The sequence below is a fragment of the Natator depressus genome, chromosome 6, assembly GCF_965152275.1.
Source record: "Natator depressus isolate rNatDep1 chromosome 6, rNatDep2.hap1, whole genome shotgun sequence".
NCBI classification, from domain to species: domain Eukaryota; kingdom Metazoa; phylum Chordata; order Testudines; family Cheloniidae; genus Natator; species Natator depressus.
Genome location: NC_134239.1, coordinates 89,253,206 through 89,280,598, shown reverse-complemented (window position 1 = coordinate 89,280,598; position 27,393 = coordinate 89,253,206). Strand labels below are relative to the sequence as shown.

Here is a 27,393-nt window from a genome sequence, read left to right as displayed (position 1 = left end):
GGGCTCCCAAGCCCAGAGGATGCAGCGCAGCTCCGTGCCGCCTCGGAGGAAGGGAAAGCGGGAGGGAGGGTGTGAGTTGGGGAGGGACTTGGGAGGAGCCCTGGGCTCATGAAGCAGAGCTGCAAAGCGGGCAGGGCAGCATTCACATGGCCCGAGAGCAGCCCACAGGAGCAGGAGGTGCAGAGGGGCCCCAGAGCAGCCAGTGCAGGAGCAGGAGGGGAACCTGTGTGATGGGATTGAACAGGGCAGAGGTAGTGTCAGAGTCCCAGGACTAAGACAGCTTGGACTTGCATCTCAGCTGTCCAGGTCCCTTGTCTCTGAGCACCCCTCATCCCATGCCACCTCGGGGGCTCTGTAACACTGGCTCCCTGGCCGCTGGCCACTGACCACCACAGCCTCTCCCAGGGCTACGCTGCTGCGGTTGGATCCACCGTTGGTGCTGTGTTTGGGACGCTGGGGTCCTGGACTGTGGCCAGCGTGAGGGCTCCCAGGAGTGCCACAGCCAGGGGATCTCGGCATGTCCCCAGCTCTGGAATCTCTCGCAGGGACCAGTATGTTTGTTTCGGCTGGGACACGGGACTCTTCACTGGGGCAAAACTGAGGAGGCAAAACCAGCGATGCAGCTTCTCAGCAGTTTCCTGAAGCTTCTTGTGGCTCTTGTGCTGCAGGCATCACACGCTCAGGTGAGGGACCCCCAGCTTCGAGCACCCCCCCCAACGTGTCCCCCACATAATGGATCTGGGGGAGCTGAGAGGGGCACTGGCAGTGGAAGAGACCTCGGGGATCCTGCCGTAATTGTCCCAAGCCCCATTACCCCCCTTGCATCACTGTGGGGCTAGAGCATCGCTGAGGAATCGCTCCTGTAGTGTATTTTTGCAGGCCAGGTACAGCGTGTGGATCAGTTTGAAGCTGTTCTTCTTGGGTTGCCCCACCACTACCCCTCTCTGGTGTCTGAGTTCCAAGTGACCCCTTGTTCCTCGGGTCCTCCCTTAGCAGAGGAACAGGGGGCTGACTTGGGTACTGCTAGGCTTGCTGGCGATGTGGGGAGAAGATGAGTATCTCAGATGCTCTCTGAGGATAAGGCTGGCTCCAGCTAATTTCCAGGAAAAATTAACTCCCAGGAAACATCTTGTGAGAAGAGAGAAAGTGCCATTATTGTAGGGAAGCTGCAGTGGGGCTGGAGCTTCCAGTCAGTCCAACGACTGCTCGTTTAGCTGAAAGTGTCTAGAGAGGATTCTGAGCTCATTACCCGCCTCTAGGCCCAGGCCCCAGGAGAGCAGCCTCGCAGGTGCAGGACAGGGCAGCTTGGTGAACTCTGACCCCCAGGAACCCTCCTATACCTGGCAAATCCCATGGAAGAGCCCCCTGCTCCTGGGAGAAAAAGCAGAGAGTTTCCCGTCTGCTGAAAGACAAGTGGGAGAATCATCTCCCCAGAACCCCTACAAGGGCCATACCTCCCATGGGCATGCGCTGTGACCAGCATGGCAGCAGAGTATTACTGCATTGAAACAGGGGTGTGACATAATGCAGGGACACCATCTGGTTTCCAGTGAATGAGGTCTTAACAGTGACCCCCTCCCTTGCACAGCTTCTCAGGGAAAGTCTGCCCAAGTAGCTGGTTGGGTACCCAGGGGTGGCAGGAAGCCAAGCCGATCCCAGGAGATGGTGTGGGGGGGTATTCCCCCCTTTTAAGCTTATATTAATTCTCTTTGATTTTGGTTTATAAACATTTGCCATTGAGGAAAAGTCCATCCCTGCTGACATCCCTGTGTTTTGCTTCTGCTGAGCGTCTGCCAGCTGACCGGGGCTACTCTCCTACCTGCTGCAGCCCACTTTGTGCTGTGATCCCATCACAGCGGGGCAGCCTTGGCCAACATTTGGATGGCAGAGCCCCGCCAAGGGAAACCCAGGGCATGCCCTGGAGGAATTAGGATTTATCCAGCATCCCAGGTGCACATGGCACTTCACAGCTAAGTACACGTGGCCCTTGCATGTGTCCAATGGGGCAGATGACAACATGCTGTGAGCTGACGGGAGGGAATCGGATGGCGCTCTGACAGCATCCCGATGGTTGGGGTATAAAGACTCATAGCTAGCTCGGGAAGGGGCGGAGGGGTGCTGGGGACTCAGTAGGGGGAGCTCTCTCTTTTGCGGTGTTTTGCTCCATTCTGGGTCAGCAGTGACCCCAGGCCCCAGTGTGGCAGGACAGGGGCCGAGGTGATAGGTGTCGTGTGGATGAGATGTAAACTGAAGTGCTGACCATGTGTGGTCATTAGATCCCCTGGCATGTTGGATAAGAGCAGGGATGTCAGCCTGGGTGTCTTCTACCTCCTGCAGTTTGAAGTTACAAAAGTCTTCACCCTCACACAACCTCCTCAGCTGTTGTTTAGTGAATTATGTCCCACCTAGCTCCTCTCCTGGCCCTCAGGGCAGGGTTGGTCCCTGTTGTGTTGCACTCAGTCTACAGTAGTTGTAAGCTTGTTTAACTTCACTGCTGGGCTCTGTTACACAGCTGCCATATTACAGCCCAGAGGTGGCCGCATTAAGTGGTGAGTGAAATGATCCCTTGTGGGTCTAAAGTACTTTGGGACTCTTCCGAATATAAAACAGAAAGGCTGGATGGTGCAGGGAACTGGCTGTGCAGGCTAGCATTACAACCGCTATAAACATGCTAGATAATACTTAGTCCTGCCATGAGTGCAAGAGATTGGACTAGATGACCTCTCGAGGTCCCCTCTAGGCCTATGATCCTATGCTATTTATTATCATTGTTATTTATTAGCTCAGTTGCCTTTCTGCTTCTCCATGTATACCAGCAAGTGCCCTGAATGTCCACAACAGATCTGAGCTGGAAGGGCCAAGTGCCCTGTGGGTGGGTGGGTGTTGCAGGCAGATGGGTGAGAATGGGGGGGGTTACACCCCAAGATTTTGCTGCATTGTGCTCACTCCCTGCTGCCTCTTCCTAAAGGGCCTGGGCCTCACCTCTCCGTATTTCTCTCCCTAGCTGTGGGACAGGTTCAGCAGAAACAGCACCTCAGAAGGGCAAGGTGAGTTTGCAGCTGCTTATCCTGGTTGTGTGTGAGAATATTAGATCCCCTGTGGGCTCTGGAATTCTCTCTCCCCTCCTCCCTGCCCAGGAGCTTGGGGATCCCCTCTGTCCTCCAACCCCAGAGGAGGAGACAGCCCTGGGGGAGGGGACTGGAGGCTCCAGAGGGAGGTGATGGGATATGGCCTATGGGGAGTCAGTCAGCCACTTAGGGGGAGGTGGAGGAGTACAAATGGGAAATGTGTTGGCAAAATGGCTCCCCTGGACCCCCTGGAAGTTAGATCCCCCAAGACCCCCACATTAATGCACCCTCCAGAAGGGGCTTATCCAGCCCTCCTTCGGAGCCACTGAGCTCCAACAGGGCAGCTCCCTGGGATCAGAGCTGGGCAGAATTCTTCGGGTGAAACTTTTTTTTAAAGAAAACTGCAACTCCAGTTTGACCAAAATGTTTTGTCAATTGATGTTGAAATTTGCTGATTTTTCAGATAAAAAAATCAGAAAAAGCCAACAAGTTTTGTTTGGACATTTTCAGGCAAAACATTTTGACTTTTCTTTAGACTTTTTACGACCGTTTAATTAAAAAAAAATTTAAAAGATGAAAAAACTTAACTGCACTGATCTGTTCGACCCCAGGAGGGTTTTTGTTTTTACTTTTTTGGAACTGCGGCTGCTTGATAAATTCCAAGTTGAGCTCTGAGGCAGCTTCTCCTCTGACAAGGTTTTGGGTGCTATAAACCCTTGTGCTTCAAGACACGAGCCAACATGTAACTATTTGGGGTTAGAAGGAAGCTTCCTCTGAGGGCCGGCTATCCCATAACTGCTACCAACAGACTTTCTTGTTCTGATCCATCTGGCACTGACCAGTGTGGAGACAGGGTAGTGATCTAGCTGGATTGCTGTATGATTCAGTACGACAGCTCCTTGATGAACACTATTTTTTGGCATGTCCCAAATCAGGACACCATCCCCCTGCCTTGTCCAAATGACATAAAATTTTCCAGAAAAAGTCAACCACCACCACAGGCCTCACTCCCTAGTTTTAAGGCTGATCAGAGTTACTTGGTGATTTTTAGATGGGGGCCAGCATTGGGCTTCTAGAAGAAATGGGGCTGTTGTCTGAACTATGGAGTGGTGCCACATTTCTCCGTATCTAATGGAGATTTTTATCAGTGTCTGGAGATGAAAAATAGCCTGACTCCAGTGCAGCACCTGACAGATGAGACAGGAAGAGAGCAGCAGATGGGACAGCTCAAAGAGGAGAAAACAAATCCGTTAGCCTGGAGAGAGAGAGAGAGAGTCATAACGCTGCCTGTAACTTTTGGGGCACACAGCAGGGCTTGCTCTGATGCCTGTGCCAGGTACATGATACACCTCCCAGACTCTGCCCTCACTCAGCCAGTAACTCCACTGTTTAGTGAGGGCTTGAGGGAGCAGGCCAGCAGGCATCTTCTGGGCATGAGCTTATGAGGCCCTCCGCCCCACCTCTGGGTCTCTTCCAGTCCTGCCCTTCCAGGAGGTTTGGGGCCGCAGCTTCTGTCGGCCATTGGAGATGCTGGTGGATATTGTATCCGAGTACCCCAGTGAGGTGGAGCACATGTTCAGCCCTTCCTGCATCTCCCTGCAACGCTGCACCGGCTGCTGCGGAGATGAGACACTGCAGTGTGTCCCAGTGGAGATGGCCAATGTCACCATGCAGGTAAGAGCCAGGTGGGCTCAGCTCACAGTGCAGGGACTTGGGCTCCTCTCCTGGTAGCTAAGACAACAATGTCAGGGCATCACACAAAGGTGGGAAACTAAGGCATGGAGAGGTTAGCTGACTTCCCCAGGACACAGTGAGTGAATCAGTGTCAGAGCCAGCAGCAGAAGTCAGGAGTCATTCCTGACATTCCACTGAACCCCGAGGCAGGCTCTTCCCCCACATCCATGCCTTGCCCCTGGAGGTGCGCTGAGCAGCTGGGGAAAGTGAGGGGGGACCCTGGGCAGCAGGCCCAGTGCAGGGAGACGCCCCCAGCCAAGAGGCCTTGTAGGCTGGACTGGAAGGGGGATCGTAACCCCGACAGGGCGGGGGCGATGCTGGGAAGAAGGGTCCTGCCACCTAGAGCCTGAGGGCATGTGGCCACCGCCAGAGCAAGTGTCTGACCTACAGCATCCCTGCGGCACAGCCAGGGCCTGAGAAGGAGGCCTGGGACTTGTGAGGAACAGATTGAACTTCCCTTGCATTCCAAAGACGCTGGTTCTGATGTCCCCGTGCCACAGAGCAGGGTTACGTGTTTTCCTTTAACCTTTCCCATTTTTTCCTTATTTTTTTAAATTGATTGCTCTTTAATAAATTGTATTTGCTTTGAACTGTATGTAATGATCAGTGGGTCAGGGAAGCATCCAGTGCAGAGAGAGCACCCCGGAGTGGGGACACAGTAGCCCCTACCCTAAGTGACCATGACAAGGTTGGGGGTCGAGCCCCCCAGGAATCCTGGGCCCAGCCTTGTTGGGGTTACAAGGACTGCCACACAGGAGAGTGGAAGGGGAGCCCTTAAGGTCAGGCAGGCCTCTGGGTAAAGGGAGTGGGAGTGAAGACTCAGATCCTTTCACTAGCCAATTCCACCGGGGTAGTGTACAAGCCAGGAAAGTTCCCCCATAATAGCAGGACTATTCCCCTGTTACACATGCACCCCAAGATTTCCCACCCAAAGAATGTGTGGTGCCCACAGCCAGGGTTCAGCAGATCCTGAAAACATTGCTTTGCTTCTCCCGTTCTCCTGCCAGCCTGCCCCCAGCACTGTCCTCGACCTCTCCAGCCCCACAGGCTTCTGATGCCCCAGGGGAACAGGGCTCTCGGGATGCCAGTGCAGTCACTAATTGTAAATGGTGATGGGTAGGTGGCCCAGCGTCCCCAGAGACACCTCTGGTTATGATGAGGGGGCGGAGAAAAAAAACAGAACCAGAGACACAGGGATTTGTTTTGCTGCAACTTCACAGCAGTGTCCACCTCACCTTATCCCACTAGGGGGCACCACGCATCACAGGGACAACAAACCGCTCTCTATCTCGCACATCCACACGGATACATGCAATGTTGGGCTCCCTGTGTTTGTAACTGTAGGGTCCAAGATGAGACCTTTCAGCAAAAAAGACAAGTCATAAAAGGGAGAACAGCAAAGAGCCAGTGACTTTTGTTCCCTTTCAGCTCCTGAAGATGAAACCAGCAGGGCAGGCGCCCTACGTGGAACTGTCCTTTACAGAGCACAGGCAGTGCGAGTGCAGGTACGGACCATCCAGGCTCATTCTTCTCCACCATGCAGGGCATCGCCCAGAGCAGGAGAGACCCCAGGCTGTGTCACCTCTTACAGTGAAGGCCTCAAACCCTCCCACAACCCTGGGGTTGGCAGGCCACCATGGACCCCTTGCTAAGTGGCTCTCCAGCACCATCTAGTGGCCTCTCACAGACATATAGAGGCTGTTCCAGAACTGCACCGTTTTCGAGCCTGCCGAGAAACTCTGACTGCTGAAGAATGAGTCAGGCCCAGATTTTCAAAAGTGGCCTCTGGTTTTCCATGCCTCAGTGTTAGGGGTTCAAATTGAGATACCTGAGGATTGATTTTGAGAGGTGTGTGGAGCAACTACAGCTCCCATTGCCTCCCTCTGAAGTTGTGGGTGCTTAGCACCTCAGCAAATCAAGCACCAGGGATGTCAGTTTGGACTCCCAAAACTAGTGGCCACTCTTTTGGCCATGTCTGCCTTCGTTTCTGACCCTCACTCTAGTTCCTCATCTGTGCTGTGTCCTGGCTCCTCCCCTTATCTCCAGGTGCTACTTGGATTGAGAGAAGCTACACTCCATTAAATACTTTCCGGATGTGCATTTGCCACAAGTCACTGATGTCACTGGCAAAAGGATGTTTTATCATTGCAACAGGGAGGAGCCCAAGCGTGGGAGTTCTAGCAGGCAGTCTGTCAATTAGGATGTGGTCCAAACCCTGTGGAGTCCATGCTATTTCCCTAGCACCCCATCCTCCCCCAGTACCTAGGGGCTCTGCAGATGCCATATATGCAGTGTGATCATTTTACTCTCTCCTTTTTCTCCTCCAGGCCTCGGCGGGATACACTGAAGTCAGGAAGGTAAGCGCTATTAGCAGGGATTCTGGAGTTTGGGACTCTCAGCCCTGGCTCATCTCCCATCCATTCAGACTCGTCTTTTTCCCCTTTCCTTTTGAAGGAGGAGACCCAAGGGCCGAGGCAAGAGGAAACGAGAGAAGCAGCGACCTAAAGGCTGTGACCTGTGAGTGTGCGTTAATCCAGGAGGAGGGGTCAGGGCAGTCTCTCTTGTCGGAGGTTTCTCCCAATAGTGGCTCTTTGGCTGCAGCTTGCTGCACAGGTGGGGCTTAGGGGCAACGCACCAGCACCTGGAGTGAAACTGCTACATCCCAACACACAGGGGTTGATACAGACCCAGGCCTGTCTCTACCATCTTTTCTGTGGATCTCAAAGTACTTTTCAAACATTCATTAAACCCTCCTGATCCCTGACCCCGGCACTGCCCCGCTGGGAGGTGACAGTGTCATTACCCCCACTTCACAGGTGGGAAAGCTGAGGCACAGAGAGGAATGGACTTGCCCAAGATCACCCAGAGAATCAGGAGTAGAGCTGGGAATAGCACCCAGAGCCGCTAGCTCCCAGTCCCCGTTCTAACCCTCCATCCTGTCTTTGTGCTGTGTTTTCTTTGCAGATGTGCCATTCCTCGCAGGTAATCATCTCAGCAGGAGAGGGCAGCACCACAGCGCCTGTACTTATTACCAAGTCCTCTAATTGCCTGTATGTATGTGCCAATTGCATTCTTGACTGAACCTTGTGGGACTTGTGACTACTTTCACCTGTGAGCTGTGACCCTCCAAACAGACAAGAAGCGGTGAAGCGAGTGACAGGACAGGAGCATGGGCCCTTTTGCCAGAGAGGATGACCTGGACTCTTGCTTGGCCACCTGCAGGGATACAGTTCCAGGACCAGGGAAACTCAGCTGCGAGAGGCAGTCACTCTTAGCCTGACCTGCCCCTGCCTTAAGGGCCTTTCCAGGAATCTCTGCACGGTTAACATTAGTTGTTAAAGGACCCAGGGACCAGATTCAGGACTGAAAAGCTTCATAATGAGGCTCAACAGGTCCAGCGCTTTGCATTCAACACTCAGCCAGAGGACAATGGGGGACAAGCTAGGCCAAACATGGGAATGTTTTTGTGACCCCTGCAGCTGAAGGAGTATTCTAAAGTGCTGAGGACTTAAAGCAGGACAGCACAGAACCTCAGGGAGGTGCCAGCCCAGGGGCTGCTGCATTGGGAACATTCCCTGTTGTTGTCACCCACAGGAGTCTTTTGTGTTGTCACCTCCACCTTTGCAGAGCAACCCTTCCCTGAGCTGTCAGCTGGCGGAGGGGACCACACAGTCATGAAGGAAGGAAACCTGGTCCCTGGTGGGTACTCCAGTGTGGTGTCTGTCCAGCTCCCTGCACAGGAAAGATGTGGAGAAGCTGCAGTGAGTGGAGCTGGCCTGGGACCTATCTGCTCTTTGAGTTCCCTGGGTGGGATAGAGAAACTCAGGTCAACTCTATCACAGAGGGAATCATGACACCTCAGCACCTGGGCTGCAGCAGGTTCCTGGGAACCCTCCCCTGGCTGCAGTGTAGCAATTTTCAAGCCAAGTCTTTCTGAATAAAGCCTTACCATAGAGAAATCCAGAAGCCAGCTTTGAGAATGCATTTGTCTCATGTCCCTAACACCTGTTCTTATCTGCTGCCCTCTGAAAAGCACCGTTCTCCATGTGCTTCTGGGACTGGAGCTTCCTCTCAGCCTGTGCCTCTCCCTCATTCTCTACAGCACATCCTGCTAGTGCTCCCTGCCAAATTTCCAGTGTTTCCTTTTCCACCTGCTGGGCCTGGAGTTGCTCCATTTGGGTTAAATTGAGACCCCTTGTTACTCTGTTCAGTAAGAAACCTCAACAGAGCTGATAGCCCCCAGATGGTACAGCCCAGAAATGCAGCATGGCCACCCCAAAAGCTACAAATGCCCCCATCTCCAGCCTGAAGGAAGGTCAACCTCTGCCTCAGCCTCTCTGACCTGCAGCCTCAGAGGAGGGGGAGCCTGGCAGCTATGTTGCCTGCCTAGGGAACTGTGGGATGCATGCCCATAAGTCATAGCACTTAACAATTGAATGTTGTCCCAGTGTAGCTGCAGGGCAATTGAACAACCCATAGACACATGAGCGTGGATGCAAACCACTCTGTTAGCTTTAATTGAGCTATGCAACCCCAGCTAGGAACAGTCACACTCACTCGGAAGTGCAGAAAGGCCTAAGGGAGTTTTGGCAGCACTCGCCACTCCCTGTTCTGAGCTGAAATCCTCAGTTGCCTCCCCGGCAACTCACAAATTTCACCTTTTCTGAGGCTCTAAAGCGTAGGGTTCCTGAGTGATGCAGCCAGATGTCTCCCTTGGGCCAGGATGTGTTCTCCCCCGTTCTCCATCACCTTCCCAGCTCTGAATTTAACTCTAAATCCCTTGCTAAAGGGGTGACCTGCCCCACTTTCTCCACACATGCCACCTCTCTGCCTTACCTCCCCACCACCTTTCCTTTATTGATGATCAATCACTGGGGGCCTTCACCCTTGCCCTACTGCCCCTCTGCACTGGCTGAGCTGGTGCAAAGGCGCTCTAGAGCAGGTGTAAGCCCTCCCTCCCTTCATGGAATACCCTGGCACAGAAGGTTGTCTGTGGGAGCCTCAGAGCCAGCTCTGTACCTGCTCCGTCCCCCCCCCCGGAAACACCCAGCACAGGGGACACTCAAGAGCAGGCTGGGAACAGGAGGGTAACATCTGGGTTGTTGTGTCTTAGAGCTCTAAACACCGTTAAGAATATGGTGAAACCACACTGGCACAGTTAGAGTCCGAATAACCATGTTTAAAGGAATATAACCCAATTCCTGTACACCACAGTTGTCTCAAGACACCAGCTATTCACCATTGCAACAGGGCCCATATGAGCCTTGGAAACCAGAGCACAATCTAGTGCGCCCTGAGGGATGGATCTGGGCCCATGTTTTCGCCCCTCCAATGTGCCACCGATACCTCAGAGTTCAAACGTAGGAATCGCCGCACAAGAGCAGAGCAGTGATCCACCTACTGCAGTGTCTGGTCTCTCACAGTGGCCAGAACCAGATGCTTCAGAGGAAGGTGCAAAAAAAAAAAAAAAAAAAAAAAAATATCCAGTTAGGAAATAACCTGCCCCCAGGAGAAGTTTCTTCCTGCCCCTGTCAGTTCTGGGTCACACCCTGACGCCTGAGGGTCTGTATCCCTTACACACATTCTGTCACAGTGGGACGATGGGGGTCCTCATCATCCTTTTTTAATCCTACTGCTTGTCAGTTCCCTCAGTCCCCTGCCTATCTAGTTCCTCCACTCCCCCTCTCCCCACCATGGGCTCTGTGCGGGCTGCTCAGCTGTACGAGAGGGGGCATTTCCCATCTCTGCTCCCTCAACTCCTAGCTGTCCGGCGACTCTTTCCATTTCCTGCCGGAGGGCGGCTGGGGGCCTGATTCACGGGGTGCATGGTGCGGGACACTCCCGGGTTGGAAGCCGACGGGACAGAGCCTGGACAATCTGAGCTTCGTCCGCCACCTGATGTGTTAGCAGCCGCGCGGCCCCCTGGTGCCTCTGTCCCGTGTTGTAGCGGGGAAGTCGCTGCGCCCTCCTGCCCATCCCGGCCACTCTCCCCGTTCGCCATTTCCAGGGCAATGTTTTGCCCATTAGACTCTCACCACCCCGCTGCGCGCCTTCGGGGAGGGGGAGGCGGGGGCGCTGCCGCCAGCTCCCCCTCCCGCGGCAGGCGCTGCCCGGAGAGCCGCAGCCTGCGCGGGCGCTGCCCCTTTAAGACGCAGCTGGTGGCCGAGCTGCCTGAGGATTGGTGCTTTATTCCCGAGGCTGGGGGATGAGCTCATCGGCAGCCAACCGCGGCGGCTGTGGGGAGCCGGCACCTCGCTCCGCGCCCGGCCCCAGCAGTGGGGCGAGGGGAGCGGCTCCATGGGGGCGAGGTGGGTCCCGCACCCCCAGGGACCAGGCTCCTGACCCCAGCAGGTACTGTTCTTCCTCCTCGTGCATGCGTTGCCCGCCGCGCCGGGCTGCCCCAGGGCCGCCGCGGCCCCGTGCCCGAGCCCCTTCCTCTGCCCTGTGGGATCAGGCTGGGTCTCCTGGTCCCCTCCCTCCAGCTCGCTCCACGCTCCGAGCAAGAGGGTGGATTTGTAGCCAGGCCGTGGGGCCCTTTGGTGCTGTTTCACTGCCACCATCTCCCTAGCAGGGCCCTCCTAAGGCCACCAGCGTCAGCTCCCCCGCAGCAGCAGCCTGCCCAGAGCAGCCGGGACTCCAGCAATGTGAGCAGAGGAGCTGGACCTAGGGGTGCTGCTGCAGCCCCTGGCTTGAAGTGGTTTCCATCATAGACTGTGTTTACAGTTTGGTTCAATGGCTCTCAGCACTCCCACGATACAAATTGTTCCCGTGGTGCCCCTGAATGTGAGCTTCCTCACAGCAGTGCCCTGCCAGCACCGAGCCCTGCAAACTGTAGTCCCATGTGTTTGTGACTGGTGCTGTTAACCTGAGGCAGCCCCAGGCAGAGGGGAGCAAGTGCTTGTTGTGACCAGGGCTGGTCTGTATCTCCTGGAGTAGCCTCTTCAACCACAGTGGAATCCACATGAATGTCCCCAGTGCCCTGACTGCTCCATCCATAGAGACCCTTTGTTACATCTCCTCTGGAGAGATGATCAACCCTGATCCTGAATGTGGAGGCCCTGGGGCCAGAGCTTTGGCTCACGATTGTACTCTCCTGCAGTTTGCAGCTGCTGATCCATTTCGTACTTGGTTGCAGTTTGTCAGCGGTGATGAGAGACCAGAAATACCCTTTCACTTCTTCTTTGTGGCAGCAGTGGTTCCCCAGCACAGCTCTGCGAATGTTCTTCCTTTCCAACCTGCAGCCACCCCTTTCCCTGCTACTCCAGTTCTTGACGCCCCCCACCCAGCTCTGCTAATGCCCTGCTATTCCAGTCCTGGTCCCCTAGATTGCTCTGCCAAAGTGCTTCACTCCTGACCAGCTATTCCAGGCTTGGTTTCCTCCACTAGTTAGTCTGCCAATGTGCAAGGTCTGACCTGCAGCACCCTGCTATTGCTCAGCCCTCCTGCTGCCCTCTCAAACTTCACCAGCCCCCAACTCCTCCCCAGTGTTGTGTTGAAGGGCTTTGTTTTGCTTTTCATCTGCCCTTCCCCCCCCCCTCTTTTCCGGGACTGCAGGGACTGAGCTGCTGAGGATGCCCTGAGAGCAGCCAAGTCATGAGCAGAGTCTCCCGTGAGCGCCTGGACTCGGAGTCCTGCTCCCGGGCGCTCTCCCAGGCCCGAATGTATCTTGAGCAGATTCGGAGCCGTGTCTCACCAGGGGGCCCTGATGTGCATGGAGCTGGGAAGCGGGATTACCTGGTGGATGCAGCAAAGCAGATCCGCCTGGCACTGGAGCGGGATGTGAGCGAGGACTATGAGGAGGCTTTCAATCACTACAAGAATGGCGTGGACGTGCTGCTCAGCGGTGTGCAGGGTATGGTGGGCTTGGGGGCAGGAGTGTAAGGTTCAAAATATTCAGGGTATATGAGGCTTGGTAGCCTGTGCGGTTCAGGGGTGCTGGGGTGCATCGAGCATGGGGCAGTTGGCAGTACACGGGGTACAAGTGCTCAGTGGCTGTGTATGTGGGCTACACAAGGGATTGGGGGTTGGTGGTACAGGGCGCTTGGCAGCACACTGAGACTATGCACATTTTGGCAGTATATAAGGGGAGGAGAATCTGCATGGCTTTACGATGGAGTTCTCTGGGTCTCTATGGTAGCAGCCAGGGATGGTGGGGCTGACACCATGACTAGCTGGCATGGGGAGGGAGCAGAGTGGGCAGGATGACGGGAATGGGTCAATGACCAGCTGTCAAGCAAGGAGGCATGAGGAAAAGGATAATGACTGAAGGCAGGGCTGCAGGGTAGTGACTGGCTGATGTGGTTGTGGGGCAGAGCTGTGGGGAAGACGTGGCATGTGGGGAAATGGCGTTGGGACATGGTGCGAGGATGAGGCGTTATGAGGGGCAGAGCGTCTGGGTGAGCTATGTGACACTGAGACATGTTGGCCAGAGTGTGATGAGGGGCTGGAATGGTGATTAAAGCTGTGTCACTGCCCCCCATGCAGTCGACCCCAATAAGGAGCGCCGTGAGGCCGTGAAGCGGAAGATCACACAGTACCTGAAACGGGCTGAGGAGATCTTTAACTGCCACCTGCAACGGACTCTGGGGAATGGGAGTTCCACTGCCACGGTGAGGAGGTGGGGCTGGGAAAAGTGCTTCGTAGGGACCCCCTGACTGCCCTGGCCGGGACCTTGGGGTGCAATACTGACAGCATATGTGGTGCTGGTTGGACTCCCTGAGTGCAATCCCCTGTGTGGGGCTGACTGGGATGCATGTGGGACAGCTGTGTTGGGGAGAGGGCTAGGACCCGCATGGCCACCAATCTCAACCCCTAAACTTACAAAGGTGCCAGTAGGGCTATAACACTGGCCTCCTGATCAGGGAAAGGCTGAACAGTGCCCAGTGCCCAGGGGTGAGGGAGATGTAACTTGGCCTAATGATGGCAGTGATGGTTGGCTCCAGATCCTGCATGTCAACTGCCAAATGTCACAAGGGAACAAGGTTTAGAAAAGCTCTTTTTCAGTGCCTTAACTGACTGCTTCCTGGGGTGGCCCCATCTGGAGCACCCAGAGAAGTGGCTATTCTCAACCTAAATGACACACAGCAGTGGCTTGAAAGTAACTGTAGTGGGGCTGACCTCAGTAATGGGGCTTGTCTGCATTGCATTGTTCTTAAACTGTCCCACCACTGCAGTCCTTCAGATGCAGCTGCTCTCGAGGGATGGCAGCTCCTGTCTATGGGGCTGCATGAACACAAGTCTGGGCAGTATGTCTCCTCCATGCGCTGGGTGCTGCTGTACAGGCAGTGAGGGAGAGGTTTAGGGGCTACTGTGTCACAGTTGACTCAAAACAAGGGTCTCCAAGGAGATCACCCCTCAGCTCTCAGAGCCCTGCAGGCCCCTTCCTGCCCCAGCATAGACCCAAGGCTGCCCTTTTTGGATAGGCTAGGCCCAAACCAAGACTGAGTCCTGCACCAGCTGCGGAATGTTGATGGCATCTGTGGGAGGGGTGGTGGCTGAAGGGGAGCTGACCCTACCCAGCTGCAGAGGTGAAGGGCTGAGCTGGCTCAGACTAACCATAGCCCATGGCGTTATTGGAACTCGCAAGGTTTTGGGGTTTTTTTAGGTGGCTTATTTAAGCCTCGATTTTTCTTGCGATTTTCTCATTATTAAAAATGGCTGTGATCTCTTGTTTTCAGAAGTGCTGAAGCTACAGGCTGCCGTCAGTTAAGGTGAACACCATGACTGCCTCTAGTGAAAATGGCCTCCATTTCTCTTTCTTCCCAATGGGACTGAAACCAGACTGTCCTCAGCTAAGATGGCAGCCACCAGTCCCCCTGTGCAGACCAGACAGGAGGCAGGGCAATGTGGAGGGACAGGGAATGAGACCAATGGAGTGGGGATAACGCAGTGATGAGCTGCCAAAATCTTCACTGATTCCCTCCTCACCCCACGAGGGGGTCGTTGCCCACCCTCGCCCTCTGGGACTCCTGCCCCATCCAACCCCCCACATTCCTTGATGCCCCCCCCAGGACCCCTGCCCCATCCACCCCCCTCCTCTGTCCCCTGACTGCCCCCAGAACCAGGCAGGAGGGTCTCATGGGCCACCGTAGTGGGTGCCCATTCCACCCCTAAGAGCCAGAGGGACCTGCCGGCGGTGAGGTGGGGAGCCCCAGCGGTGCTTACCTGGGGCAGCTCCCAGGAAGCATCCGGCAGGTCCCTCTGGCTCCTAGGGGCGGGGTAGCATAGCTGGGGGGGAACAGGGGGAGTGGCTGCTCCCCCCACTGATCACATCAAAAGTGGCACCTTAGGCACCGACTCCCTGGGTGCTCCGGGGCTAGAGCACCCACAGGGAAAATTTGGTGGGTGCAGAGCACCCACCAGCAGCTCCCCACCTGCGTCCAGCCCCAGCTCAGCTCAGCTCACCTCTACTCCACCCCTGAACGCGCTGCCCTGCTCTGCTTCTCCGCGGTCCCCGCAGCTTCCTGTGAATCAGCTGTTCGGCGGGAAGTCTAGGAGGGCTGAGAAGGAGGCGGCGGCTTTGCACTCAGGCCGAGGGTGGCGGAGGTGAGCTGGGGCGGGGAGAGGTTCCCCTGCACGCCCCCGCCCCCGGGTTACCTGCTGCAGCGCAGGCGGCCCTCCTCGCACCCTCCCACCCCAGCTCACCTCTGCCTCCCTGGGCCTGAGTGCGAAGCCACCGCCTGCTTCTCAGCCCACCGTGGCTTCCCGCGCGAACAGCTGATTTGCGGGAAGCCTGGGGAGGGCGGAGAAGCGGAGTGGAGGCGGAGGTGAGCTGGGGCTGGGGGTGGGGTGGGGAGCTGCCGGTGCGTGTTCTGCACCCACCAAATTTTCCCTTTGGGTGCTCCAGGGCTGGAGCACCCATGGAGTCGGCACCTAAGGCACCACTTTTGGCCTGTTAAATTTAGAAGCCCTTTTAGAACCGGTTGTCCCTCGCAGAACAACTGGTTCTAAAAGGGCTTCTAAATTTAACAGCCGGTCTAGCGAACCAGCTCCAGCTCACCACTGAGGTAAAGGGCATGTGAGGAGCTGGGACCCAGAATGGAAGGTCAGATGAATGTGTGGAGCAGTGAGACAGGATGGAGAATGTGGGGAGAGCAGGAAGGGCTACTCTTGGGGGGCAGGGGGTGACTTTGGGGACTGGGGAGGGAGTGTGAGGGCAGAAGATTGTGGGGCAAGCAGAGAGAAGAGTGTGGCAAGATGCTGGGTAGGGCACAGTGATAACCTAGGCTAGGGCAGGAGACGAAGGTGGGAGCTGAGTGAATGGGGGATGGAGAGGGGTACAAATGGCAGCTGCCCCACCTCAAGGGTTAGGAGAGGGTAAGGGCAGTCCTCAGTTCTGTGTGTGCACTTAAGCTTGAACTTGCGTCTGTTGGAGATGGGAGCTTCACCCTAAAGGCTCAGAAATCCAGACACTGGCCGAAACCAGAGTCCATTTATTTTATTTTATTTTTAAAACAATCACAATTTTGGGTGTGCGTTGCTGATGGCGTCCGAACGTTTAGGTTTGGCAGCTTTGCTGGCTCCCCACAGGTGAAAGGGGAGACCCCTTCCAGCTGCACCCTGGGACAAGAGCATCTCCAGGATCCTTATTCTCAAAAAGAACAGGAGTACTTGTGGCACCTTAGAGACTAACACATTTATTAGAGCATAAGCTACTCCTGTTCTTTTTGCGGATACAGACTAACACAGCTGCTACTTTGAAACCTCTCATTTCTCACTGCCTCACCAGGGCTACAGCAGCCTTCGCTTTCGGCCCATCAGGACACTCAGCTCGGCTGTGGAGAACCTGAGGCCCTGCAAGGTTGTGGGAGTGATTGAGAAGGTAAGGAGCTGCAGCAGAGTCGTGGCAGCCCAGACACCTAGTGCTGAGAGCCCCTTGTTTGTGCATGCCAAGCAGGATTGAGGCTGGTCACCCACCAGGGAAAACCTGAGTGCTAAAGGGAGTGGGGTGACCACTGACTGAATGGGCAAGGCCCCAGTGCCTTGGCAGGAGGCCCAGAATGGTATTGGTGTCTCAGGGGGTTCTCTCTCTTCTGAGCTAGTACTGACCCCCAGGTAGTGGGGAAGCGTGCTGTGCCGCTAGGGGCACTGTTGGAAGAGAAGTAAAACCAATGTCCTGACCACTTACAGCCATTAAAGGCCCTAAAAACCTTTGCAAACAACTCAATGTCTTTGCCTGATTCCAACCTGCATAGCTACATTTTGCCTTCATAAACTGATGCCCAGTTGCTATGGCGATGGATGCCCTATAGGTTCCATAGACCCCAGCAGAAGTCAGGATCTCTGGATGATGGCGTTGGTTTCCCTGCATCTTCAGCACGTCAGGGCCTTGAAGTAAAGGCATTAGATTCCTTCCCCCTGAACCTGAATTTTGGGTGATGAGATTAGTTCCCTTCTGCCTCCCCCCACCCCACCCCTCTCCACTGGCAAGGCCCAAAGGTGGGACAAAACGTGTTACACAGATCTAAAGGGAGGAACATAAAATAATGATGCAGGAAGCTGAAAATGCTGTGGGATTCCCCCCCTTTAGTGTCACTAACTCTTCCTGTATTCCTTGTCTCCTTATCTTCCTATTTCTGAGGTAACTAATGTTGACTGATTAAAAATGTGGCTGGAGGGTAGGGGTAGCTAGAGACACCAAAATAGTAAGGAAAAGAGGTAACTTTGATACTAAAATGAGCCAAGTCCCTTGAAATGGGACTTGGGGTGACAGAAGACATTGTTTCTGATATGGGCTGTCACCATTGCTTGCAGGTGCAGTTAGTCCAGGATCCAGCCACTGGGGGGACCTTCATACTTAAGGTGGGTGTTTCCTATCCATTGGCTCCTCCATCTCCCTCTCCTTCGGGGGAATCCTCTGGCAAAGTGGTGTCCTGTACCAGCCTGACCTGAGGAGTATTTCCCATGAGTCCCTCAGCTCTGTTTTGTGCTGTTCAGCAGAAATAAATTTGATAGCAGTATCCAATGTCCCCCTAAAGTCTCCCATGCCCTGGCATAACCCTTCCCCCCCCATTATCTCCTGCAATCAGAGGGGAATTCAGCCTCCTTATTCACTCAGACATGAGCTGCCTTCCCACTGTCCCTCTAATGGAACTCAGTCCAATGGAGCTGGTGGAACCCAAGCCGTGGATCTGTGTCCAAACATGAATTGGAGCAGAAATGACATCAGTCTGGGAGTTCTCAGTCTGAGTCCCTGGGGCATTTGTCCAGCACAGTGAGGAGTGATTATCACAGCTCATGGAAAGCCCAGAACTGTAATAACAGAGAGCTTGAAGAATGAGGGGCATCAGCTGGAGCTGTGGGAGTGGTGAGGACTGGAGTAGCTGGAGGGATTGAGGTGGATGGGCAGAGCTCTGTGGGTGGGGGGCCAGCCTCAGAATAGTGATGGAGGTTACAGATCAGGAATAACCTGCATTGGCAGAGCTGTGTGGAGTAACAAGGGGCGCTGTGTGGGTGTATTGGCAGGGCTGTCTGAGCAGGGTTTGCTGAGCTCAGCAGATGGAGTGCTCTAGTCTGTGTGACTCTGGTGGACAGAGGTAGGAATGAGGGGCTTGTCAGAATGGAATAGACCAGCAGTGCCTCCCATTCAGTCTTCTGCCCTGGCGGTGGCCAGTCTCCTGAGATTCAGTGTCACTGAAAGTTCCCAGCTGTATGTTCCCCATGCAGAGCCTCCCCAAATCCCATGTGGAGACCCGTGAGCGGCAGACCATCATCCCGCACGGAGTCCCCTTCATGGCCAAGCTGCTGCACTATTATGTGAGCGAAGACTCCATCTTCCTCCACCTGGAGCATGTGCAGGGTGAGTGTGAGCGCCAGGACCTCTGCTTCCTTCTTGTCCTAGCCCCTGCTTCTCTGACCCTGATCTGGAGTGAGTGTCTCTTGTGTGCTAGAGCTGTTTGGGACCATGTTTTGCAGTGAGGGTGATGCTGCAGGGCTCAGAGACCCTGCAGCGGGAGCCAGCAAGCAGCACTGGGGGTTTGGCAGAATAGATAAGAGGCTTCTGGGAGCCACGTGGCTGAGAGAGTAAGATAGAGATTAGGCTGGTGGAGGCCCGGGTATGACAATGGGGCTCCAGGTTACTGGAAGCAGGGCTGCTGGGCTCATGGAGACCAAGGGGAGGGAATGGAGGCAGGACTCATCAGAACATAGAAATTGCTGTACTGATCAGACCATTGATGTGTCTAGTTTAGTATCCAGTCTCCCATGGTGGCCAATAGCAAATGCACGTGAGGAAGGTGCAGAAAACCCTGCTGTGGACAGATTGTGAAATAACCTTTCAGGGCAAGTTCTCCCTCAGCTGGAATGAGCATTGTTAGGGGGCTTATTCCTTCACCCACCTACTTCCCTGGTTCTTCTCGCATGAACAGAGAGCAACAATACCCAAAGTCCAAAGGTGCAAACAATTCGATGTTTATTGGGGTGAACTTCCAGCAAGCATGATTCCAGTTTCCTTCCTTAGTATCCTCCTTCCCAGCTCTGACACCACAGAGCCTTACACCTGTGTCCCTGTTCCCATTTCTCCCTTTAACCAAACAGGATTCCAGTTTCCTTACTCCCATTCCCTGTTCCCATTTCCCCCTTTAGCCAAACATGGTTCCAATTTCTCCACCCCCATACCCTGTTCCCATCACACACACACACACACACACACACACACACACACACACACACACACACACACACACACACACACACACACACACACACACACACACACACACACACACACACACACACACACCAAGGCCCACTCACTTCCTCATTGACTACAGATTATATAGTAAAACTTCAGTTCTGCTTAGCTATACCTTAACCAATCATTTTCCTGAAATTTAATTAACCAATCCTAACATATTGTAACATGATTATGTAACCAATTATATCCCACCACCTTAATTAGTTTACACCCAGCAAAATTAATTATACAGCAGACAGGAACAATCACAGAACCAGACAGAGATTATACAGACAAACAATAGCAAAGTAGGAACTATAATGACAAAACAATACAGAAGTGAGGATTTCACATCCCAGTATTGATAAGTGAGTTCTTGCCAGACAGGATGCTGTTTCCTTTTTACATTTTCTAGGCACTTCCCTTTCTCTGGAGGTGATAGGCATTATCAGGACAGGATTGTATTCCTAACAGCCCAATAGCACCTTCTTTCAATGTGACTAGTTTGGAATGTGAGGATGTGACCTGTCGCTTCCTAGCTTATGGCTGCCTCTGCTGCTTAGCCAAAGGCCTTAGCCTAAGCACAGGGCCTCAGACTGTCACAGCAAGAGAAGGCCCTTACACCAGCAGACAGTGATTTTGATTCTTTCTTTTATACTTCTAGAACTAGCCAAGTGATAAGAATACCCCTAAATTCTTAAAGTACAGGCCTTTACATCTATATCCTAACAAGCATGTGCACAGCTATGTGCCCCACTACCTGCTTTCAGACTCTGCTGCCACTCATTATTTTGTAGACTTGCATCATGTCCCTCCTGTTCGTGTCCTCTTTAAACGAAACTCTCCGAACTCATCACTCTGGGTCCTGGCCTGGAAGTCCCCCCAGGCCTCCAATCACTTGCACTCCAGTCTCTGAATCCCTTCTCTTTCTGCTATACCCGGCCTGGGAAAGAGTGACCAGAGCACGGTGCTCCAGGTGGGAGTGTGCACCACTAACTAAGATAAGAGGGTTCTGAGCCTAGTGAGGGGTGTGTTCTAGTGGTTCCCGTGATAGGAGAAGGCAAGAGTATGGGATGGGTCCTGCAAGATTTCCAGTCCCAACAGGACTTCTGGGGAAGGCTTGAGGTCTCGTGGTATTTAGCATGAGATTTGGAGCCATGTGCTCAGAGCCACTTCCTGTTTGCTGGTTTCCAGCAGACAGCCCACCTTAGGTCACTGCGGGCTTCTGCTACCGCTTTGGGGCTGGGAAGGAATGTTCTCCCCATACCACCAGATTGGTGGAGGCTGGCTGGGTTTTTTTTGCCTTCCTCGCAGCAAAACCTAGGGTTTGGGTTTTGGGCAACTGGAAGGCTGGAATTCTCCCCTCTCAGAGGTCACACTTTGGACCCACGTGAGAACTGTTTAGTTGTCCCAACTTTTGGCAGGTGCCCAGCGCAGAAACTCGCTAATTTAGGCTCCAAATCCAAAAAGGTAACATAGTGGGTATCCCAAGGGCATCTCTTTATGAGGTAGGGGCATGGTGTCTAACCTTGTGGGGGCATATGCGAACAAGGGACCAGGAGACTACTTCACGGGACCACCCTGCCAATGTGTTTGATGGCGGTGCTGGCTGAGGGTTGAGGTCCCCTCTTGCCTCTGCTCCCAAAAGGGCGAAGGATGCTAGTGGGCGAGTGGAGGCATACAAATTCCCTCCTAGTGTGATGATTAGCTCCCCCTGCGGTGGGAACCCCCCAGAATTGGCAACGGATCAGTGGGGTGTGAGGGATTGCGCTGGGCTGCCCACTGATGGGACACTTGCATGTAATTCGACTAATAAAGTTGCGGCCTGAGTGAAACTCATAATACCAAATGTCCTTCCCTTCGTCCACACAATGAGAACACAAACAGCGTTATCCTACTGCCAGGAATATTTTCAGTTCCACTCCTTAAGCATCCTGACACTTTGTTTTATTGCCCAACAGTGCTGAGCAGAGATTGTCACTCTGTTATCTGTGATGGCCCTTTTCCCTGTGTGGCTGCAGCTCATTTCTGTTGTTTGAGTAATTCAGACTGTTCCTTCCAGCGTGCATCATCCTGCTTTGCCAACACTGAATGCCATCTGCCATGGTGTTGCCCATTCACCCAGCTTTGTTGGATCCCTCAGGAGTTCCTCAGTCTTTAGTCTCCAATTATGTAAATAATTAGCTGTGAATGTTGCCACCCCACTGCTCACCCCTCTCCCAGAGTGTTAATAAGCACAATAAACAGTACCACACCTCAGGGTGCCTCTTTCAACTTTTTTTTTTTTTTTGCCATGCTGAACATTTATTTCCTTCCTATCCTTTGTTTTCTGTCAGGGATTAGCAATGGGCTAAGGCACAGAGCTGTATTCTTGCCCCATGACTATTTTGTTATCGGCATCATTCAGACTTGGCAGATAGAGACTGGGGGGCAATAGGGAGCTGGTTAAGTCTTCCAGATTCTGTGCCACCTCTGCCTCAGCATAAGTTATAGAGCAGTCTGAGGGGTGCTAACCGACGCTGCTGGCATAAGGGCCCTTAGGGATCAGCATAGCTCTGTCCTTCCTCTGCCACCTCTCCCTCCCCCCATCCCCTGTGCTGGAGTGTGGTGGCTGGCAGAGGGGGTAGCTTGTGTGGCGACTGACTCAGCTGACTATGCCAGGGAGGAGTTCCCTTCCACCAGGGGAGTTCTCCTCTGGCTGCAGGGCTCACTGGTCTGCAGTTCCCAGTGTTATCCTTGTGCCCCTCTCACATAAGTGCCACATTTGCTACCCTTGTGTTACTCATGTAGTAGCTGATTTTAATGTGACTGCAGATTTTTGTTGACCACTCAGCCGCTCATTGTCAAGCTCCTGCAGAAAACTCCTGGGTGAATGCCATCCAAGCCTGGGGACTCACTGATCCATAATTTATCCGTTTGTTCCTCCACCCCCTCTTTGGGCACTTCAGTCTCTGACAGTGCCTCATCTTCATTGTCATTGGGACCAGAAAGGCCTTCTCGAGGCATAGAGGAAATGGTCATGGGGCAAGAGGAGGGGTGAAAATGGGTCTGAGGTCTGGGAGGGAGACAACTGTTGGGATCAAGGGGGGCTGAGGAGAGGGGGTGGAACTGGGCCCTGGGAAGAAGAAGAGGTGGAGACAAGCTGCTGAGGCCAGAAGGAAGGAGAGAGAGGAACCCGCTGTGATTAGGGGCCCAGAGAAGATTCTGGGTGAATTTTTTTTCAGCATGTTAATTTCAGCTGCTCCGCATGTGAGCCTAATGCCTGCTGAGCCCTGAAGGCTGGTGTCAGGGTAGTAGGTGGTTGGGGTGTCTGTCTGCCGGGGACCTGGAATGGTTTCCACCCCCTAATACTTTTTGTCTTCCCTTCACTCTCCAGGAGGGACACTCTGGTCCCATCTTCACTCCCGGCCTCGTTTACAGCAAGGTTCCTCTGATGGCCCCAGTAGCCTAATCCCAAAGCCCAGCTCAGCTCTGGTGGGCCATGGTGAGAAGCAGCGAGTAGGGAGCCGCTCGGGGGCTGGCTCTCAATCCAGCCAGAGCTCCAGCTTCTGCCCGGAGAATGGCACTGACCTCCCAACCTCTGCGAATCGCCATTCACCAGAAATTGCTGACCAATCGTCCTCTCAGGAGCAGTCACCTGACCACATGGATGCCAGACCAGGGACTGGCTGCAGGTTCCATACTGGCCCCACCAATGGCCGTGAGGGAGTTACTGTGGGGAAGGATTTAAGTGCAACACACACTCTGTTTGGTGTCACTGATTATGTCATCATGGCAGTGGCCAAGGGACGCAGGGACCAGAGCTTGGCCTTCCAGTCATGTGACTTGTTAACCATCAGTGATGGTGTCAGCAATGTATCAGAGAGGGAAGCTTCTCAGCAGGACACAAGGCTACTGGCTGATGAAAGGCCGCCCCAGTCTCCTGCTGCAGTCCCGAAGGCTATTGGAGGAGGCCACCTGGTGAAGGTGGCACCTCGAGTTTGCCAGGTGTCTGATGCTCCCTGGGCTCAGCCCACATGGCCCCCAGTGGCTCCCCCAGGACAAAGGCAGCTGCACCCTGGAACCACCCTGCACAGCTCCAGTGAGTCCTGCAGGTGTGATTCTGGGGGGCAGGAGTCATTGAGGAGCATCTCCAGGGCCCGAGAAGGAGAAGGCCATGGTCAGCACAGAGAGCATCCAACTGCAGGACAGCGTGGGCCTCCAGTCCATCGCTCTTTCCAAGGGGATGGTCAGGGGACCTGGGATGTGAATGAGGAACTCATCCGGCTGTGGGCAGCTGAAATGCTCTTGGCTCTGGAGGGACTCCACCAACAGGGGGTGCTGTGCCGGGACCTCAACCCCAGAAACCTGCTGCTAGATGGTGCTGGTAGGTGCTGCTTGAGGCTATAGCATGAGAAGGGGTTTTATCCTCTCAACAAGGGGGCCTGTGGCATCTGATCCACTCCAGGATGCTTTGCCACCTCACTGCATCTCCCTGTGTTTGTTCTATGAAGTCTGAGCAACTCTGATCCAGACCCCACCCCCTGTGCTCCAGGCCTTAGGGGCTTCTAGGAGACTGCTACAGTCTGCTGTGCATGAGTCTGTGCCTGGAGATCACTATGAGCTCCAGCAGAGGCAGAACAAGGCTGCTCAGGAATGTTAGCCACATGGACCACATCGTGTTCTCTGGGGGGTCCTGGCTACTTGGGAGACCTCCTCTGAGCCTTCACAGGGAAGTTGAGATCAGCTGGGGCAGTCAGGCTAACAGTCCCCAGGGCTAATGGTTTGGGGCCTTTAATTCTGCAAGTCAGCCCTCCCACTCTTGGTCTGGCAGCCTGAGTTCATTGCTCTCCAGAGTGCACTGCGCAGCCTGTTTCTTCTCTCGAGGCGTGTGTCTGTGTGATGAAGAATGTGGGGCAGTTTAGAAACCTACAAAATAAACAGTGAATCCTTTCAGGGCTCCTTTAAATGAGAAGCTGGGAAAAATAACCCTTTCCCCCTTGCCCCAGACTCCTCATCCTCTCTCCTTGCTCCATCCAGCTACTCTTGCTTGGATCCCATCCTGCGCAGCCCTTTCACTAGCTGCAGACCTGTCACTCCCACTGCCTGTTCCCCAAAAGAGTCTAGTCCCTGCTGTGCATGTGAGAGTCATGTGTTCTGGGGCCTGGTGCTCCTTTGGGGCTCAGAGCAGTGAAAACATTGGAGCCCAGCTGTGTTGCAGGGCACAGGGGCGGTGCCAGTGGGGCAGCTTTTCCCATCAGGTCCCATGGCAAGGGACGGGAGCCTGGAGGGATAGGGCCATGGCTTGTAGCACATGCTGCAATTATTGGGTGTCTTTTGTCCTGACCTCCCTCCCCGCCCCTGACTAGTGCGGTTTCACAGGTCACATCCGTCTCACCTTCTTTGGCCAGTGGACAGAGGTGGAGCCACAGTGCTGCAGCCAGGCCCTGGAAGATATGTACAGCGCCCCAGGTAAGGGAACAGTCTACTGCCTTCTCTCAAGGGGGCATCAGAGACAGCAAGAGATTTATATCTGCCCAGCAGCATCCCCCCTCTGTCTGATCTCTTCCAAGGGCAGCAGCCGCCAGTGCCCATTGGAGCTTGATGCTCGGTTGCCTTTCAGCATCTCCCTCCTATTTGATCTTGAACTCATTTGGCTTTCTCTGCAGAAGTGGGTGGGATTTCTGAGCTGACTGAGGCCTGTGACTGGTGGAGCTTTGGGTCCCTGCTGTACGAGTTACTGACTGGAACGGTGAGTGCTTTCTGTGTCCCCATCTTATGACACAGACAGGGGGCAGCACAGTATCAATTCTAGTATTGGTGCCCCAGTGCACATGGGGGCTACGAAGAGTCTGTGTCCTGGGGTGTAGATCGGGCTCCAGGCTGAGTTGTCACTGGGCATGACTTCTAATACCGGAGCCTGGGTAGCTGGATGCTGCTCCCGTGGGGTGCTGAGGGCCTGAAGCTGATGAGCCATTGAATTGTGGGAGGTGGGCACGGGGGGGGGGGGGGGCTGAGACTGTTACCCCCATGAAGCTTGGGGAAGGGCAGTGGCAGATGAGGTGTAAGGCGGATATTCCTCTCTCTGAACAGTGCCTGCTGCACAGGGGTCTCCTCACTGTCTGTCTGTCTGTCTCTCTCTCCTGCAGTCGCTGTCCCACAGCCACCCCTCGGGGATTCACCCTCACACCCAGCTGCACCTTCCAGAGAGGCTCAGCCTGCCTGCTGCATCCCTGCTCACTGAGGTGAGGACACCCAGCTGCTGTGAGCAGGGGGAGGGGGCCACAGCTCTGGAGCAGGGATAAGGAAGCTTCGGCAGGAGCCTGCTGGGTGAGGGGTGGGAAGGGCCCTTGTTGGCGCTGTGCTGCTGCTCCCCATCTCATCCCTCATTTCCTTCTAGCTGCTGCAGTTTGACCCCAAGCTACGCTTGGGCTGTGGAGGAGGTGGAGTCAACAAGCTGAAGAGCCATCCCTTCTTCAGTACCATCCAGTGGAACAAGCTGGTTGGCTAGACAGACACATGTGGAGCAGCGAGGAGTGAAGGATGGAGTCATGGTGCCAGGCAGGGGCCTAGCAGGGTGGGGCCCAGGGAGAGACCCAGATCCTGTTGGGGAGGCAGATTTATTCCCCTAGATCATTGGGTCACTGGGACCTGTGATCCTGGGTGGTACTTGCAGCTCTGCCAGTCTTGGGGAGGTCCACTTCTGCAAGGGCTGATTGCAGGGGTCTGGATTGGGTCCAATTTGCAGCCTTGGGTTCTTCTTCCTGGGCTAACTTCCATTTGTGTTGCAGTAGAATTTCCAAGAGATCAGGCCAGGCTGGGGTCAAGTCATGTTGTCTCCCTGCCCTCCTTCCCCCAGGTCCTCCTTTTCTCACCCTACATCTAACCCAACCCTGGTAAAGGTCACTGATCCCTACAGAGGTGAAGATATCAGTGCCAGGGGGCCTAACTCAGCCCTCTTGGTCTACTACCCTTGCTGTCCCATGGGTTCCCTGGGACATTCTTTCCCCTCTTGACCCACAAGCTCTGTGGGGTCCTCCTTGCCTGGTGCTTTCTGTGGGAAGCCAGTCTCTGTACTATGAATGAGACTCCCCTGCTCACCCAGGGGCCTAGAGGGGCAGTATCTCCTTCTGGGGCAGCTCCTTCTCTGTCCATAGATTCCACCAGCTCCCTGGTTCTGCCTGCCCTTATCAGGGGGGGATTCCCCCCCATCCCAGTTACTCTCTCCCTATTTCTCTCTGTGTTGCCTGAGCTCTTCATAGCTTACTAATGCATTCCTAATGGCTACCACTAGATGGGGTCTGGAGTTGTGGTCTGTGTGTCTCACTGGCTGCATGTGCACTAGCAGCACCTGCCCATGGTGTCTTGGGGGTGGGGGGAGGAGCCACCCCCTCTCCTCCCCAGGGTGTGAGAGGCTCCCCCGGGATCTCCCACCTGCTCCAAGTGAATGTCTGAAATCAATAAAACAGCTTCACCCAAGTGGGGGGTTTGTTTCTGATTTACACACCATGGGGCCCTTGCTCAGCTTCCCCTCCCAGGTAAAGATCCTGATCCTTGGTCGAGGGCTCCTAAGTTGGGCACAAACCCGGTCACAGGCCTTAGCATCAGCTCCTCTGCCAGACAGGACTATGAGAACTCAAGGCCATGGTCAGGCTCCAGTTTCAGAGGGGACTCTGGCTTGAGGACCCCCCTGCCCCCCAAAATTACACATGAGAGCAGAAGACCCCCATGACCAGGCTGGGGCAACCTCCCATCCCCTACAGGCCATGCTTCAAGATCAAGGGATAGGACTTAGAAGATTCTGTTTAGGTCTATTTAATAATTACACCCAGGCCTCCACTGTCTGGGGTTTCCTAAGCTGCCTTGCTCTCTTCTCAGTTTTCAAGATGTTGGCAGAAGGGATTCTGTGCTCCTGTTTTCTGTCTCAGTAAGACTGTG

At 54.3% G+C, this 27,393-nt stretch overlaps 2 protein-coding genes across 4 annotated transcripts; both read left to right on the top strand.

Moving 5' to 3' along the window:
* Positions 1-222: 222 nt before the first annotated feature.
* PGF (placental growth factor) lies at positions 223-8,753 on the top strand. Its single transcript, XM_074955962.1, has 7 exons — positions 223-683; positions 3,005-3,047; positions 4,546-4,742; positions 6,231-6,307; positions 7,130-7,159; positions 7,257-7,319; positions 7,767-8,753. Exons 1-7 carry the CDS (start codon positions 618-620, stop codon positions 7,786-7,788), a joined length of 498 nt encoding a protein of 165 aa, XP_074812063.1. The 5' UTR covers positions 223-617; the 3' UTR covers positions 7,789-8,753.
* A 2,241-nt stretch (positions 8,754-10,994) lies between these two features.
* Positions 10,995-26,925, top strand: RPS6KL1 (ribosomal protein S6 kinase like 1). 3 transcript variants are annotated; one of them, XM_074955952.1, is made up of 11 exons: positions 10,995-11,153; positions 12,357-12,654; positions 13,287-13,411; positions 16,531-16,623; positions 17,556-17,603; positions 18,468-18,600; positions 22,853-23,842; positions 24,838-24,927; positions 25,125-25,207; positions 25,605-25,700; positions 25,856-26,925. In XM_074955952.1, exons 2-11 carry the CDS (start codon positions 12,396-12,398, stop codon positions 25,964-25,966), a joined length of 2,028 nt encoding a protein of 675 aa, XP_074812053.1. In that variant the 5' UTR covers positions 10,995-11,153; positions 12,357-12,395; the 3' UTR covers positions 25,967-26,925. The 3 variants fall into 3 exon arrangements, with proteins under 3 accessions (XP_074812053.1, XP_074812054.1, XP_074812055.1); XM_074955953.1 differs by having other exon boundaries at positions 10,997-11,153; positions 22,853-22,960; XM_074955954.1 differs by lacking the exon at positions 22,853-23,842 and having other exon boundaries at positions 10,997-11,153; positions 25,856-26,924.
* Positions 26,926-27,393: the final 468 nt, after the last annotated feature.

Coding starts and splice junctions, on each gene's coding strand:
- PGF (XM_074955962.1), top strand. CDS start 618: ATGCAGCTTCTCAGCAGTTTCCTGAAGCTTCTTGTGGCTCTTGTGCTG. Junction 684..3,004: donor TGCAGGCATCACACGCTCAG/GTGAGGGACCCC, acceptor TTCTCTCCCTAG/CTGTGGGACAGGTTCAGCAG. Junction 6,308..7,129: donor CACAGGCAGTGCGAGTGCAG/GTACGGACCATC, acceptor TTTCTCCTCCAG/GCCTCGGCGGGATACACTGA.
- RPS6KL1 (XM_074955952.1), top strand. CDS start 12,396: ATGAGCAGAGTCTCCCGTGAGCGCCTGGACTCGGAGTCCTGCTCCCGG. Junction 17,604..18,467: donor GGGGGACCTTCATACTTAAG/GTGGGTGTTTCC, acceptor TTCCCCATGCAG/AGCCTCCCCAAATCCCATGT. Junction 18,601..22,852: donor CCACCTGGAGCATGTGCAGG/GTGAGTGTGAGC, acceptor TTCACTCTCCAG/GAGGGACACTCTGGTCCCAT.